Source organism: Xiphophorus couchianus, chromosome 9, assembly GCF_001444195.1.
Source record: "Xiphophorus couchianus chromosome 9, X_couchianus-1.0, whole genome shotgun sequence".
Classification (NCBI taxonomy): Eukaryota; Metazoa; Chordata; class Actinopteri; order Cyprinodontiformes; family Poeciliidae; genus Xiphophorus; species Xiphophorus couchianus.
Window position 1 is genome coordinate 1,314,768 of NC_040236.1, and position 17,899 is coordinate 1,332,666.

General features: G+C 40.2%; 1 protein-coding gene across 5 annotated transcripts in view; it reads right to left on the minus strand.

The window, feature by feature from the left end:
- LOC114150370 (rho GTPase-activating protein 23-like) overlaps nucleotides 1-17,899 on the minus strand; it is a 108,983-nt gene that overhangs the window by 17,500 nt on the left and 73,584 nt on the right. For all 5 annotated transcript variants that reach the window (XM_028026739.1, XM_028026738.1, XM_028026736.1 and 2 more), the window contains exons 8-12: nucleotides 11,691-11,799; nucleotides 8,273-8,312; nucleotides 8,055-8,192; nucleotides 2,428-2,736; nucleotides 2,296-2,348 (exon numbers count right to left, since the gene is read on the minus strand). In XM_028026739.1, the coding sequence (XP_027882540.1) occupies nucleotides 2,296-2,348; nucleotides 2,428-2,736; nucleotides 8,055-8,192; nucleotides 8,273-8,312; nucleotides 11,691-11,799 (649 nt within the window). The remainder of the gene's footprint in view (nucleotides 1-2,295; nucleotides 2,349-2,427; nucleotides 2,737-8,054; nucleotides 8,193-8,272; nucleotides 8,313-11,690; nucleotides 11,800-17,899) is intronic.

Consider the following 17,899-nt stretch of genomic DNA (forward strand, 5'->3'; position numbering starts at 1 on the left):
ATTTAACAACTTTTGATATCCTATTGGTCTTCATACTTTTAGTCTTCCTATTTGGCCACATATACCATCTCTTAGGTCGTGGTATGATTTGGATAAATGCACTGCTGCCTGCATGTATCATATTATAATAACTTAAAAGGTTTTTGATACATTTGTTTAGTGATTTGTTGATTTTTTTCTTGTAGAGAAACATCTTCACCCCATAGTGCAGTAGTTCTTTTTGACCACACAAAAGTGCTAAATCTAATTATCTGGCCCATATGAAGCATTTAGGACAGTGGTGCCCAAAGTGGGTCACCGAGGGCCGGCATCCTGCATGTTTTAGTCTCTCCCTGGTTTAAAGCACCTGGATCAAATGATTAGAGGCCTAAGAAGAACACTGACCTGCTGAAAAGGTTGTTGGTACCACCAGGGAGAGAACAAAACATGCAGGATGCCGGCCCTCCAGGACCCAATTTGGGCACCCCTGATTTAGGACATCTAAATAAATGTAGTGGATAGATGCAGTGCTACCTGCATGTATCATATTACAATGACTTATTATGGTTCTTTTTCAGTACATTGATTTACAGTGCTTTCTTGATTTGTTTATTCTTTTTTTCTTATATGGTAACATATTCCCACCATAGCTTAGTAATTCTATCTGGGCACATAATGAAGCCAAATCCACATTTATGTTGGCCAATAACATGTCTGAATTTGTCTAACTTTATCTATGGGGAAATTAAAGATTAACTGAACCATATAAGCCGTCATATCTATATAAAGTAATGTTTATATGTTTTGTGTACCAAGTATTTTACTTGTATACCAAGTATTTTACTGTGCTTTGTCTCGTCTCAGTTTCGCATTTTTGGCATTAAATCTTCTTCACATCAGCCTGTTCTGTGAAAGAAGTTATACAAGACACAGTTTACATATTACAGTGAACATCAATACAGGATGTTGGATCATATTGGGTGGAACAGTACATTTATTTCCAGGATTCCTGAATTTGAAACCTTTCATGGCAACAAAAAAAACTCCTAAAAAACTGCAGATTCAGTCGACGCTGACGGGAAGTGCGTGGGGAGGTTTAAGCAGGGAGGCTTTGCACTGGGGGGCAGTGCATGGGGAAGGACCTGCTGGGTCGGGCGAGGAACCCATTATAACTGCTTGCAGTTCTAGTTCTTTTTATATGTAATCATAAGTCATAGTCAGGCAGAGAGTGTTGCCAAGCCATGAAAGAGGAACAACAGGCTTCCTGAAAAAAAGATTAAGTAAGTTTCTAGCCTGCAGATTTATAAAAATAGTTGAGACTATTCCTTATTTCAATGCATGGAAGTCTTAAAGAATGAAGTCTAAACATATTGAGTAATTGAATAATACCCAAAGCAAAATATGTATTGTCGAGAATAAATAATTCTGTGCGTCACTATCTCTTTTAGCTAGTTGCAAAGCTAAAGCTAAAGGAAATGATAGGAAATGCCCTAAAAGCTAGGGTTAAAGAATATATGACACACTAGGGAACGCCCTCTTTAGGGCATAGCTTAGATCAGGGGTGCCCAATGTCAGTCCTCGAGGGCTGGCATTGTGCATGTTTTAGTTCTTTCCCTGGTTTAACGCGCCTGGACATGTCAGAATGGACCAGCTGTATTTTGGTATTAATAAATGGAATTCATGAATTCAACTCACTGACTCTTCTTCAACCTCATACATCAAAAACTTAGCATAAAGAATGATAATTCTCCACAGTACATTAATATTGTTTTACTTGCAAGAATGAACAACAGCAACTTTGGTTTCAAATAAATAAAATAAGGGATGATTTCTGTTTTCTTTTCAGAAGAAAGCCTGTATTAACTCAAAATATGATTATGATAAGTGTAACTAATAATGGTAGCTTGTCTCACCCTCAGAAGAAGAAGTAGATAGAGAAAAAGGTGGAGGGGTGTGCTGCTACAACACCTCCTCTTCACTTTTAATAAAAGGTTTTTCACAAAAGGTCACGCTCCTCCTCTCTGGTAAGTGTGATGGTCATAGTTTTTGCCTGCATTTCGATTCTCCAAAGTGTCCATGTGAAGGGATGAGGCTGTTATCAGCCTGAGTTGCTGAATACATTTTGTGCTCCAAAGGATTCTGACCTTTGACCTGTGCATCTACAGCAGACAAAAAGATGACTCCAATATAGGTTAAGGCTTCAGGTATAAGGTGAAGATCAAATTAGAGTTTGTGACAAGCTTCCAGCCTGGAGGGACTTGATTAGGTAATACAGATGAGGAAGACTTTTGGCTAAATATAATGGAGCACACTGACCTGTGTTTTCTGTAGTCATTCAGCTTCTTGTTGATTAGAACTTGTCCAATCTCCTAGAAAAGAAGGACAACCAAAATGATTTCAGGATACATTTGTGAAACCTGTGGTGCACCAACTAGATTTCCTTCTAACCTCATTTTCTGATTTGCTGTTCTCTCTGATGACCCTGATCCATGCCAGCATGTCGTCCTGGTCTTCAGCCTGCAGCAGGTACTCACAGAAGTCCTGCGTGGTCAGCCTCAGGGTGTGCTTTCGTTTGGTTCCACTGTAGGCAATGTCAATCAGGCAGCCTCGAATACTGACTGGTGGATGTTCATCCTGGCTGCTGCCTGCCCCGGCGCCATGCAGCACAGCTTCACGCTTGTCTTTGTAAAGGAAAAGGGAGTGATGGCGAAGCACACTGAAGACACGTTTCCAAGGCCGCATGCTGCCTCCTAGCTTCTACAGTAAGAACAACAGAGAAATGATCAAAGTAGATGTTGTACAACATGGGCTGAGCTGAGTTAAACTCCATCCATCCATTTTCTAACGCGCTTATCCCTACTGGGATTGCAAGGGGTGCAGGTGCCCATCTCCAGCGGTCAACGGGCGAGAGGTGGGGTCACCCTAGACAGGTCACCAGTTCATCATAGGGCTGAGTTAAACTCCTTGTTTCCAATTTGTTGGAAGGCTAAGTGTCCCTTAGGTTTCTGGGACAAAAGTGCGCAAAAGCACAAAGCAAAAATGTGAAATTTTGAATATGGTGATAGGTTTACATCAGTAAATATATTAAATCTGTCATTCAGCAGGCATTAAGACTTGCCAAAAGTACATAAAGCCACATGTACATAGCTATATGTAGCTACATATAGCTATGTAAGCAGGTAACTTACCAGTCCATGTATTTTCAGGCAGTTTGTTTTTACAAGAGAAATGAAAAATTAAAAAACAAAAATAGACCCATTTTTCGTTTATGAAACCAAAATGAGAAATCGGATTACGACCGAGTCCGTGTATTTTCAGGCAGTTCGGTTTTTCGTTTGAAATGAAAAAAGGAATAAAACAAAAATAGACTCGCTTTTTTGTTTTTGTTTATTAAACCAAAATTGGATAACAGATAACGAGCGCTCAATTACGATTTTCAAAGATTTAAATTTTTTAAAATTGGTCTGACCCGAAAGATCTCTCTGTCCAGCTTACACGCTATATACTGTGGTGTGAGATGATTTATTTTTCCTTTTCAAAGAATTGTGCTGTACCTTTAAGAGAAGCTGTTTCCTTCTTCACTGTTGGTGTTTTTTAGGAGGGCCCAAGACGGGTTCTGTTCGGATAAAATGAAGGTTGAATAAACTACGCTATTCCCTCCCAGTGTTCTGCTCTTTCTTAACCCACGACTTCCTATTTTATGGTAGCACTTACAGTATTTATGCCACATCATAGTGCTACAGTAGTATTCTCTGCCAAATGCAAGTCAGTTTAAGTAATACTGGAAAAACAAATACTGGACATCTGGTCAAACGAGAAAATTGGCTACCCTGAGTTTTTAGCTTAGTTTTTTTATTTTGAAAGGCCAGAGCACGGAGGCGTTACTTTCCACACTAGCCTGCAGCTGTACCTCCCATTGACATTTGTCTTTGATACCTTTCTCATCTCCGGACCTGGGCAAGATGGCCTCCATTGCACTGCACCAGCAGCAGTGGTAAATAGAAGTAAGTACACCATTAATTTGTCACAGAAAGTTGTTTCAAGACTTTTTTATCTTCATCAATGCACTTAGTTTATCCAAAATTAGGCTTCTTTGAAATGTGCTCTGGAGTTTTTGGAGCAGCGTAGCTCCCCTAAAGGGGCCAGGCGACTCCAGGGTCAGCGGGCGGGTGGAGTGTGTCTTCCCCAATAACTGATCTCGGCATGTCACACTGTCATTTTCCGCTGCCTGTTATCTGTTCGTAGCGGCTCCAAGTGTGATATGAAGTGTTTCATGTGTTTCTATATGTGCCTTTTGATACATGTATCAGAATATAATATTTTTCTCTGGAGATTTTGATACTTCTGAAGATATTATTTTCTAAAGTTTGCTGCAGTGTTTTCTTCCAATATCAACTACTAATATTCCCTTCCTCCAAATTGTTTTTGTTTGTAAATTTATATTAAGAAAAATATTGGTGTTTGTGAAATATATTCTTTCCTTTGATTGGCTTCTTACGTGCAGTGTGAACTTTTTTGTAATTATTTATTTTTTATTGTTTGAGACAGGAGAGGCCACAGCTCCAGGTTGAGATGCAGCTTCTCAGAATCTCCCAGTGATCCTCTTCCTCTTCCTGACATCGTCTTCTTCATTGTCTCCTCATCTTTTATATACTTAATTATCGGAATATTTTTTCATAATTCCTCGATCATGGGCTGAATATCTGCTTGTTTGTTATACTAATAAATATTTTTTTATGAATACATTTTATTCCTGTTTATTTTGTAAGATATGAGTTTATAATCTGATGATAATAAGAGAAAATAAGTTTGGTAAGTGTCTAGAAAGTAGACATTTTGTAAATGATAAAAATGTACAAAATGGTTCATAAAAATATAATATGAAATAATTCTTTAATGTTTCTTGCTTATAAATCCTTTCCATATATCCTATTTCCCAAATCTACTAAGCAGGACATTTTTTAAATAATGTGCCAAAGTATATAAAAGTATATAAAAGATGAGGAGACAGTGAAGAAGACGATGTCAGGAGGAGAAAGAGGATTACTGGGAGATTCTGTTAAGGTGCATCTCAACCTGGAGCTGTGGCCTTTCCTTCTGAAGAGCTGCCTGCATAAAACAATAAAAATAAATTTTAAAAAGTTCACACTGCACATAAGAAGCCAATCAAAGGGAAGTGATAGGTTTATTTTAGGTCCTAACCTGCAAAGAATCAACCAGAGACACAAATTACTTTTCTGCAGAAGAGGGGAGCAGAAAGCAGACGCGGAGAACCGCCGTCAAACACTGTCTGTGATCAACTCCGTCGGCTCTTTTGTCCCCACTGCCTTTTATTATGTTTATAAGGAAGGAGGTTGGGCTTTTTCACACAGTCACACAAAGAATTGACAAATGACCTTTACTACAGGATATTCTGGAACCTTCTGTGGACATGCCCTTACAAGGGCACGAGGCTGACCGCAACCAACCAGCCCCACAGGAAGCTGACAACACAGGAATGTGCAAACATTTTTAGCCTCCAGGTAAACATCCTAAAAATAGTTAATAGTGTATAACAAAAGAGAGAAGTCAAGTAAACAACAAACAGAATAATACTATAAAAACATAACCCTTCAAATAAACTCACAAGTAAATGAACTTAGATAATTTTTCTAACAGGAAGAATATATTTCACACACACACAAAAAAATATGGATTTACAAATTAAAAAATCCATGAGGAAGGGAATATTAGCAACTGGAATTGGAAGAAAACACTGGGCAAAGTTTAGAAGAACATATCTTCAGAAGTATCGAACTCTCCAGAGAAGAATATTACATTCTGATACATGTATCAAACAGAATACATGACTTACAAACACATTAACCTCTTCATATCACACTTTGAGACAGAGACAGAGAGAACTTCCGAATCAAAAATGAAACCATGAAAACCGAAATTCAGCACTTGTTATCCATTTTTTCCATTTCCGTTTAGTGCACTAAATGGAAAATTGGATAACGAACCGGTCCGTGTATTTTCAGGCAGTTCGTTTTTTCGTTTGAAATGAAAAATGAACAAACAAAAATAGATTCGTTTTTTGTTTATTTAATCAAAATTGCAAATCGGATAACGGCTCAGCTCAGCTCGTTATATGATTTCCCATTTAGTGCACAAAACGAAAATGGAAAAAAATGGATAACAAGCGCTCAATTTCAATTTTCATGATTTCATTTTTGACAAGCGGTCTGACCCGGAAATTCTTTGTCTGGCCTTCACGGGGGCTGCATCACACACAGACGTTACACAGGCTGCAGACAGACAAGCTAGCAGTATTTTCTAACCATACTACTAACTGCAAGTCAGTTTAAGTAATTCTCCTGTGAGAAACAAATAACACCGGACATCAAGCCACCGAGAAAAATGGTTAGTCTGACTGTTTAGTTAAATTTTTTTATTTTGAAAAGCCAGAGCGCAAGGGCAGGATTTTCCACATCAACCTACAGTCGTACCTGTCCCGTCTCCGGACCAGCAAGATGACTGCCATTGCACTACACCACCAGGAGCAGTAAATAGAGTTAAGTACACTATTAATTTGTCACAAAAAGCTGTTTTTAAGATGTTTTTAGGCTAGAAAGTAGCCCTCATAGCTTCATCTATCCACTTAGTTAATCCAAAATTAGGCTTCTTTGAAATGTGCTCCAGAGTTTTCGGAGCAGCGTAGCTCCACTAACGGGGCCAGGCGGCTCCAGGCCTTAAATTATAGGAATATTTTGTCATGATTTCCTGAACATGGGCTGAATATCTGTTTGTATGTTACTGTAATAAATGCACTTTTATGAAAACATTTTGTCCCTGTTTATTTTATAAGATTTGAGTTTAAAGCTCTGGCTACATACAGGTTGATACAAATTAAATATGAAATAATTATTTTAATGTTTCTTGCTTATAAATTCAGAGTGAAGGAATAATGGAAAGCATCAATTCAAAAGTTGTTCATTACGTTTAGTCAGTTGAGACTGATAAGGTGGTAAACCACAGAAGAGGATAAGTGGCCTATGACATTTTTCTAACACCAACTGATGCGCAAGATTATTTTTTTTAGATTAAAGTCCAAATTCTGAGATTAAAGTCAGAATGATTACCTTTTTTATGTGGCCCAAATCCTCTTCCGCAGGCAAACATTTATTTAGTTACACTTTTAATAATCTAATTGGCACATTATTTCAAACATTTCCTACCTGGTGGAAATAGCTAAATCTTTATTGTATATTTTGGATAATCAGCCTTTTCTGCATGCTTGTTCATGACATAACGGATTATAATTGGTATGCTAATGCTATTCAGAAAGGAAAAACTTACACTATAGGGGTTGAATGACTGGCAGAATGTTTTGGTCATTGTTTGAGCGTTGTTTGAAACCAGAGCAGATTAAAGGTTGGTAAAAATTGGGGCGTGCTGTGGTGGCGCAGGGGGTTAGCACGCCCCACGTTTGGAGGCCTTAGTCCTCGACGCGGACGTCGCGGGTTCGACTCCCGGTCCCGACGATCTTTGCCACATGTCTTCCCCCCTTTCCTCACCCTCCTTCCTGTCTGCCTACTATCGAAAAAATACGAGCCACTAGCGCCGCAAAAACTCTTAGGAGAAAAAAATGGAGAAAAAAAAAGATTGGTAAAAATTGGGCGTACTAGCCATTTATGAATTGGAAGCTGCATTTAGAAGCCATCAGCTTCATATACAAAACAAAGTCAGAGTATAAGGCTTTCTGTGTGAAGGTTTCATGGTCAAATTAATTGCATGTTGCTTTGGACAAGTGTACAAAAACGGGTCTCTACACAGTGTGCAGGGCAGAGAGAACTTCCGGGTCAGACCACTTGTCAAAAATGAAATCACGAAAATCGAAATTCAGCGCTCGTTATCCGTTTTTTCCATTTTCATTTTGTGCACTAAATGGGAAATCGGATAACGAGCCAAGCTGAGGCGTTATATGATTTCCGATTTTGGTGTAATAAATGAAAAAACTAATCTATTTTTGTTTTTGAATTTTTTATTTCAAATGAAAAAATGAACTGTCTGAAAATACACAGACCCCTTACCTTTCCCTTCTCTGTGAGGACCTGTTTGTAGTGTAGCCAGCCCTCCTTCCGGACGTCACTAAAGGTGATGATACCCAGCTCTGATGTGGAGTGGCGCTTCGAGCGGGGGTCCTCCTGGGCTCGCAAACTGTCCAAAGACTTAACATTACAGATAAGAGGTTAAGAGTTTTTCATGTTGTCATCCGGCCTGGTTATTACATGTGGTTACAATAACTCACCCCATCAGTGAAAAAGCTCTTGACTCTCTTTGGTAATTTACTGTTTGACAGATAAAAGACAAAAACACTTTGAATTAAGCATAAGTCAGTACAAAATAAAATAAAGTTCACCTAAACTATTTATCCTTAAGTTTCACGGTGAAGGTAAGAACTTAACTAGTACCACAGAGATCAGGTCTGTGTCAGTAAAATGGTTTATCATCACCCTTTGGTATTGAAATGTTTTTCATGGTTCCTGAATAAAGCTGAAGTTATGATAACCCCTACAGCATAGGTAAGCTTCCTCTGGTTTTAGTTCTCTAACTTAAATCCAAGTGTTGATTATACATGTTCTAATTTTGAAGCCAGTAAATTCATGGCCTGATGTTCACAGAGTTTAGGAGCCACTTATGAATTTAAAATTCCAATTTGCTTCGTTACTTTGTGCTGAGATATTTGTAAGTACCGTATTTTCCACACTATAAGGTGCACCACATTATAAGGCGCATAGAATAGACGCGACAGTAGAAGCTGGGGTTACATTATGCATCCATTAGATGGAGCTGTGATAAAGGTAATGTCAACAAAATAGTCAGATAGGCCAGTCAAACTTTATTAATAGATTACAAACCAGTGTTCTGAAAACTCTGTTCATTCCCAAAATGAATAAACAGCTGTTTTATTATTTTCCCCGAGGTAAAGTAAGTGACGTGGTATTTTCGTGACACAGTTTATCTTTTAACAACAACAAGGAGGAGAATATAGTGGAGGGAAACTTTTCCTCGATTCAATAAACACGTAAAAAACAGTCTGATACTGTTACGGTAAATCAAACGTTAGTGCTATCACAATATATATCCACTTCCGCTATAACCATTGAGTCGTTCATGTTAAATTCTCTGGCTGCTGCTCTATTCCCATGTTCTACTGCGTGACTGATCGCCTTGAGCTTAAACTCTGCGTCGTAAGCGTGTCTCTTAATAGGAGCCATTTTCACAAAACCCAGCATGCACCGAACGCTTCTTCTTCTACGGGGTCTTCTTCTTCTATGAAGTCGGCAGCTAGTTACCGTGGCTGCGAGACCTGTTGTGGCTCAATATTGGTTCATATATAAGGCGCACCGGATAATAAGGCGCACTCTCGGCTTTTGAGAAAATTGAAGGTTTTTAGGTGTGCCTTATAGTGCGGAAAATACGGTAAGTATTAAATTGAATGTGAGAGACCAGTGTTGAAGGTCAGTAACCAGTTAAATTTTCATTAGTAGTTCTTTTTGGAGTTTGCTTGCTTTCCCTTTCCCTGCTTTAATTAAAACTTATTATGTAACATCTAAATTATATATATTTTTCATGTAATATAATGGGAATATTATGACATATACACTACACTGCCAAAAATATTCGTTCACCTGCCTTGACTCATATGAGCTTAAGTGACATCCCATTCCTGATCCATAGGGTTCAATATGATGTTGGTCCACCCTTTGCAGCTAGAGCAGCTTCAACTCTTCTGGGAAGGATGTCCACAAGGTTTAGGAGTGTGTTTATGGGGATTTTTTACCATTCTTCCAGAAGCGCATTTGTGAGATCACATACTGATGTTGGACGAGAAGGCCTGGCTCTCAGTCTCCACTGTAGTTCATCTCAAAGGTGTTCTATCGAGTTAAGGTCTGGACTCAACTTGACAGGCAGTCAAATTTATCCACACCAGACTCTGCCATCCATATCTTTATGGACCTTGCTTTGTGCACTGGTACAGTCATGTTGGATGAGGAAGGGGCCAGTTCCAAACTGTTTCCACAAAGTTGGGAGCATGGAAATGTCCAAAATATCTTGGTATGCTGAAGCATTCAGAGTTCATTTCGTTGGAACAAAGGGAAAAGCCCAGCTCCTGAAGAACAACGCCACACCATAATCCTCCCTCCACCAAACCTTTCACTTGGTAAAATGCAGTCAGAAAAGTACCATTCTCCTGGCAACCACCAAACCCGGACTCGTAAAACAGATTGCCAGATTCATCACTCCAGGGAAGGCACCTCCACTGCTCTATAGTCCAGTGGTGGCGTGCTTTACACCACTGCAGCCAAAGCTTTACATTGCATTTGGTGATGTATGGCTTGAATGGAGTTGCTCCAACATGGAAACCCATTCCATGAAGCTCTGCGCACTGTTCTAGAGCAAATCTGCCACATGAAGGTTGGAGGTATTGTTGAGGAAAAATGATTATTTTTAGTGCTTAATACAGTTAATCCTACGGCATGTGTAAAAGGTATAGTCAACACTCTTATTTTGAACAGAATTTCTTTAGTTTGAACAGGTTTGTGTTAAGCATTCAAAATTAAGACAGATGGGCAAGCACCCACAGCACAGGAGGCCATAAAATTAGCATTTTCCTGCAGGGCAATAAATTGAGCTTGGGAGAGAGAGACTTTAGATTTCACAGGTATCTGTGAAATTTTATCTCAGGTTGTTCTGTGCCCGGGATGACCGTGGAACCACAGGGGGTCAGGACGTAGCGGTTCGCCCTTTTGTTTTACCAGAGACCAGATGGCCCTTTGATCTTTGCCGTAAATTAGGGGGAGTTCCTAAGTTTCTCTGAGTGCCTAAGGGAGTTTCCGGTTGGTCAACTAGAGGAACGCCTTGGGTGCATATATTAAACAGAAGAAACACGCCTATAGTATAAAACTTCGTGTCAGCACTGAAAAATTCAGAGAGCGGCCACTATTTTGTTTTTTCCATCGGCTCTCTCCAAAGACGCGTCTTTGTTTTTTTGTTTGTTTGTCTTTGTCTTGTTTGTCTTTGTCTGTATAAGGTAAAAATGTATATCTCTGTTCCTCTGCAGCTTTGTTGATTGATGCGTTGCTTTGTATGAGATTAAACTCTGTGATTCTGTGACGTCAACGCGCAGCGTTGTTTCCTTGTTGCTGCACGTCGCTCACTGAGAGCGTCACTAGCTGAGAGCGTCACCCGCTAAGGACCCGGAAGATTTAAGGAAGAGAGAGCCAAACGTTTTGTCCAAAGTTAATTTTAAAATATCTTTCCTTAATAGTATGTAGTGATTGACTGCAGACAGTTGGTGACCTCTTTGCACTATGTGCCTCGTCCCCGCTCCGTCGGTTTACGTGGCCTACCACTTTCTGACTGAGTTGCTGTCATTCCTAAACACCTACATTTTCTTATAATACAGCTGACAGTTGGCTGTGGAATATTAAGGAGCGAGGAAATTTCACCACTGGATTTGTTGCACTTCCTGTCACAATTCCACACTGGAATGCACTGAGCTCCTGAGAGCGACCCATTCTTTCACAAATGTTTGTAGAAACAGTCTGCATGCCTAAGTGCTTAATTTTATACACCTGTGGCCCTGGAAGTGATTGGAACACCTGCTTCTGATCATTTGGATGGGTGAGCAAATACTTTTGGTTTTTAAGTTTGTAACTCACGAGAAGACTCGGCTCTCATCCCTGTAAGTGTTGAGTCCTTCATCGCAGGACTTGGATCGCTCAGTGGTGATGGCCAGCAAGTAAGAGGAGCGGCGACTTTTAAAGCTTCCTACGGATAAAAAAATACAGTTGAGTTTATTTATGCAACACCAGTTACAAGGACAAATAATATAGAACCTGTTCACATCAACCGTCATCTCTGAGTGTTTTCCAAGAAAAAAAATCCTCAAAATTATTTCAGTTAAATTCATTTTAATTAAAATGTTCCAATTTTCATTTAATTTGTAGTAGATTACTTTAGGAATAAAAATGTTCACTTCAGATTAGTTTAATTTTTCCTAACAGCTTTGTTCAGCAGATAATTATTGTAGCATAAAGAAACTGACCTTGAATGTCATTATTCATACACAAATAAACATTTCCCTATTCTGACCACTCTGCTGAAAAAGCCTCCAGATGACATTAGATTAGACAACTATTGTTCCATTTCAAGGACTCCTGAGATTATCAATGCTTATAACGGTGATGTCATTGTGATAAACTTTACTTAGGTCGGTTAAAACCGACCTATGAATATATTGGAACCTTGAGTTTTACCCTGCCAAGAATATTTAAGTAAACTCCTTAACCTAGGCATCTGTTTACAGGGTTAACAAAGGGTTTGAAAAGTTGAAGGTTTTGCTCCTTTCTGTTTTCCAAATAGTTATGGAAAAGCATTCATATCATTCATATTACCCTGCAGTGCTTGAATCAGCGTAGAGTTGATAAAGGAGAGAACAGGAGGTAAACAATGACAGATACTTTATTAATCCCTTTAGGATTTTCCCTCAGGGAAATTGCAGTTTCTGTCTCCCACACAGCACCCACTCATCAAATAAATCTTTTTTTTTTTTTTTTTTTTTTTAAATACATTAATAGACCAATACTATAGATTCTCTGTTTCTGTTACACTCCTGTTAGCCCTCCTTCCAACCTTCAGTAAGGAGTTGAAGAGTTTAATTGCACGAGGAACAAAAGTCTGTTGGTCCTGCACTTTAGAAGAAGCAGTCCCCTACTGAACCTGATTTCTTGGCTGCTGATGGCAGTGTGCAGAGGGTTTTAGCATTGTCCATAACAGCCTTGAGTTTCTGCAATGTTCTTCTCTCTGCCACTGTTGCCAGAGGTAGAGTGGCAGCCAGCCACTGAACTCAGAGGTTGGTTCAGTGAGTGTGCCAACCTCTGAGACGGCACGTCTGATTTGTTTCTCCAGCTTGAAATGGTCTGCCTTAGAGATCCTGTCACACCAGCACAACAAAGCGTATAACAAAATGCTGGCGACAACACACTGGTAAAACAACCCCAGCAGCTTTCCACAGATGTTAAAGGATCTCAGCCTCCTCAGGTAGTACATCCTGGACCTACTTATAGAGCTGCTTTGTGTTGCTCGTCGAGTCCAGCTTGTTGTCCAGCCACAGACCAAGATATCTATAGGTCTGCACAACCTCCGCCTCCTCCCCTCCTATCCGAACTGGTCCTGAAGTCAATAACCACTTCCTTCATCTTGGATGTGTTCAGCTGCAGGCCGTTTCTATGGCACTAGACAACAAAGTCCCTCACTTTGTCTTTGATGCACCCCATGATGGCAGTGTCATCGGCATACATCTGGACACGATTCAGAGATGTAACACAAGTCTGAAATGTACAGGTTGAAGAGGATGGGTGACAGCACCGCCCCCTGAGGGGCTCCAGTGTTGCAGACCACAGTTTCAGATGTAATGTTATTCATCTTGACTACTATGGTCTGTCTGCAGCTGGAAATCCAGGTGACCAGGCAGGAGTCCACTCTCATTCTGGTAAGTTTTTTTCCTGAAGTGCCGAGGGCTGGATTGTATTAAAGGCACTCGAAAAATTCAGACAGAGTATTGTGACTTTGCCATTTCCTTTGCGAGTGGGCTCGATGTAGGAGGTAGATGATGGCATCCTCCCCTCCAACTTCTTCCCAGTAGGCAAACTGCTAGGGGTCTTCAATGTGCTTTACGTGCATTCTGAGGTGGTTGAGGAAGAGCCTCTCCAGAGTCCTCTGATGTGACGTGTGCCACCAGTTTGATGTCATTCAGCTCACTGGGCCTGTTCTTCTTTGGAAGACATCATGTAACATTCCTGTCCCTGAATGTCAGCATGCTTCCAAGTTGGGGGTTAAGTTGAAGACTTGTTGTAATGGCTCCCCAATCTCGACAACACAGATCTTGAGAATCTGAGGGAATACTCTGTCCTGTAGCTTTTTGGGGTAGAAGCTTCCTCAATTCTGCCCTCATCTGATCAGTTGTAAAGCATGGAGGAGGCTGTGTGGAGAGAGAGAGAATGAAGAGGGGATACTAAGTTCCCTTGAGGGAGGAGGTTGGGTCAGGGGACTGGTTTGGGATAGAATTGAGGGGAGGGAGTCATGGTGGTGGAATGACTGCACCTGCTGGCATGGAGGAGAATGCATTGCAGGAGAGCACTGGGGCAGAGTAGGTGTAGTGATGGTGGTGGGTGTAGCATAAAACCTAGATAGGTAGCTATACCTATTGAAAAAGTTATTCAAATTCAAATCCAAATTCAAATATACTTTATTAATCCCAAAGGGAAATTAAATGTTGTAACTCATTAATTTAGATTCTTCAAATAGTTATTGAAGATGGTGATGGCTGTTGGCAGGAAAGGTCTTCTTCACCACTCTGTACTGCACTGAATCTGAAGAATCTGACTGAAGATGCACTGCCTTCCCAAGATAGTCTCGTGAAGAGGATGGTCAGAATTTTCTTGATCCTATGAAGAATCCTTCTTTGCATGACCATCTCCAGAGGTTTCACAATCATCCCAAGAAAAGAACCAGCCTTCTTTTGTCAGGCTATTGAGCTGTTTTAGTTCTTGGCTCTGATGCTGCTGCCCCAGCAGATGATGGCAGAAGAGATGACGTTCTCAACAACAGTAAACAGGAGTCCATCTTCTGATGGAGCGATTGGAAACACCCTACCTTTGGACAAGGGGGTGTACTGGGGCTGTCTGTACACCAGGTTGTGATCTGACTTGCCCAGTGGGGGAAGGGCAACAGCCTTTTATGCTGGATAATCAATTATCCTGTTTTTTGTGGTGGGACAGCTCATGGAATGGAATTCAGGGTGACATGATTAAAAACTCCAGATATTATGAGGACTTCAGGATGTTGCGACCGAAGTTGCGCATTGACACTATGTAACCTTTCACAGACAGCAGCTGGTTCCACCCTTGGAGGGATGTCAACACAGATGGAGATCACATGACTGGACTCCTGGGGAAGTTTGTAGAGATGCAGGCTGACAGCCAACACCTCCGGATTAAGGCAACACAACTCTGCCTTGACTGTGACATGGCCCAGGACACACCAACGGTTGTTAACGTAGATTATCAAACTGCCACCTCTATTTTTTCCACATGCCTTAGAATCTCTATCGGTTCTGATGACACAGCAATGGTAGCGTCGATGGATTGGTGGCTGACACACAAAACTCTAGTTGCAGTATTCTAGACCGGTGTCCTTTTTAAAGTCTTTGTCCTGACTACTTTTTTTACTCCATCTTGTCCTGGCTGTGCTAGACATTAGAATTTTTTTCTCAAGGCCAGTCAAGAACACAGCTGCAACAAATTTTTTTACAGCGACTTTTATGGTCTCTATGCTGCCTGCAAGCATTTCCATTTGGTAGAGTTGTCTGCGAAATATAGCCTATGAAGAAGCTTGTATCAAACCCTGTAAATTCTAGACACCAACAGTACCATAGAATTGCACAAAAATCCATGAGGGACGGCGGAGTCCCTGCTTGAAATTCCGTGAAAGAGGTGTACGGAGCCTTGTGCCAGAAGTCCATTAAAATGCTGTCTACATCGTTTTAAACTGTGTGATTGTGAGCGGGAATAAAAATAGCAATAGGTATTTTGTTCCATATAACACAGTAGGAGTGTAACAGGTAAACCTTATATGGATGCAAACTCAACTAAAAACCCACCCGTTTAGGATTGTATTTGAAACGTAATCAATTACAAATTTATCGATGGAACCTGACTTAATGTCGTGTTTTGATTGTTGATTCTATGTTGCATTGCGTTTCTGTGTTTGATATGATGTAAAGCACTTTGAAATGCCTTGCTGCTGAAATGTGCTATACAAATAAAATTTGATTTGATTTTTGTATTGTAGCCTGTGTAGTGGACCACCTAGTACTTTACATAGTAGACTACCCAGTACTTTATGGAGAGAAAATAGTCTCAAGATACCTGTGTGTGTGTGTGTGTAATACTGGATTTTGTAATCTGTGTAAACATTTTTGTGTGTAACATCTGTGAAACATGATTTGTAAACCATTTTAAAAAAATGTGCGTAACTCTGGGTACTTGTAGATATGTGGTCAAATGCACACACAAATATATATAAAAAAAGGAATTCAAAATAAAAGCACACACACAATTACAACTTCTAATTCTGAGGGAAGAGCACAGTGATGCGCCGTGCTGCTTCTTGTATGACAGCCTGCTTTTCCAGCCATCAAACCATTCCACCACTTAGTGATCGTTTTTTAAACATGTAATCAGATCTGTGCAACTCAAAAATACACAATATGTCTACAAATAATTTTGGAGTATTATAAAGTGCTGAGGTATTCCATTTACTAATGAAGTAACGTCTTTGCCACTTCGGCAAAAGCACAGTGACAAACATTCAAAGGATGAAAACAATAGCCTCTGAACAAAAATTAGATGACCCAGTTCCAGTTTTCCACCAGCATTTAAACGAACTACTGTACTTGCGAACAAATCTGAGGCTGTTGGAAGAGTGAACTGAGTCTCAAAATCCTTTTGCACTTGTAACCTTATGTGTGAGTAAATGCAGTTTTGCCTGTGTGTATCAGGTGTTACGTCCACCAGGCTCGTTTGGTGGGGTAACATTAAAGGAGACCACACAAGGATTTTCTGATTGAATGAAAATTGAATTTATTAAATTATACTAAAGAAATAAAGCCTGAAAAGGGAATTACTTGAAATGAGAAACCAAAATAAATTAATGCAAAACCCATAACCAACCAGAATAAGCAAATGCAAAACAAACCTAACAAAACTCAACCATAAGATACAAACCAGACCAAATGGGGTTCTGAGGAGGGAGAGGGAAAAAGCCTCCTGTCTGTTGCAGCATGGCAGCTTTTAAAGCAGTAGAGCACCAATCAGGGAAAAACATAACACCTGCAGAAGGCCTGCCTCCAGAACCCTACAAGGAAAAAGGGCAGAGACCCACTCCCGCTGTAACACAGGCAACTTGTGTGTACGTATTTAATTTTTTTAGGTAATGTTGTACTCGAGACTGGACTTGGTCTCGAGACCACTTTTTGATGGTCTCTGTCTCATCTCGGACTCGGCCACATTTGGTCTCTGTCTTGGGCACCGAGGACTCGGGATTTTATTCCAAGACCGGTCAAGACTGAAATGTCACTAAATTGCCAGCACATTGTCCAGTTTATTTCTTAATATCTTTGTTTTCACTGGATGCAAAACATACTGATTCAAATCTAAGCAATAACGTGACTTACTAATTACGCGTTTCTGTTAGAAGTATCGAACTCTCCACCCATCGCCTCCAGCTTTATCTCGCTCGCGGTACTCCAAGACAAGATATGCACAGTGGTTTTCTCTGAGCGGCAGATGTCTGTCTAATCATCAGTAACAGAATCCCGCTAAATAAATCATAAGAAATCTTTGCTTTCACAGACGGTGGGGACTACGTCTGACTTTTATAGTCACTTAGAAAAGAAGCTCAAAGAAAGGTAAGCTCAGTTGACGTAATGTTAGCAAAGCTAGCTGTGCAGGGACTAATTGTATGAAAAAAGCTGTCATTCACTATGCTGAATTATTGTGCGGAGGTGTTGACTGATATGTCACTTATATGGGACAACACTGTGACCAAAGTCTGCAATATAGTAATGTGACATTCACAAAAGATTAAATTCTACTGAATGACTCTTCACTGAGAAGAGCCGTTCAGGACTGGAGCCTCAGTGAGAGCCGTTCTTTGTTCTTCTCATGCTCTGTGTACACTGCAGTAGATATTATGTTTCACTGATACAATTATCTGAAGTTACACACAAAGATGCTTACATGGATTACAAATCCAGTATTACACACGCACAAGTACTGTATTTTGAGGCTATTTTCTCTCCATTGTA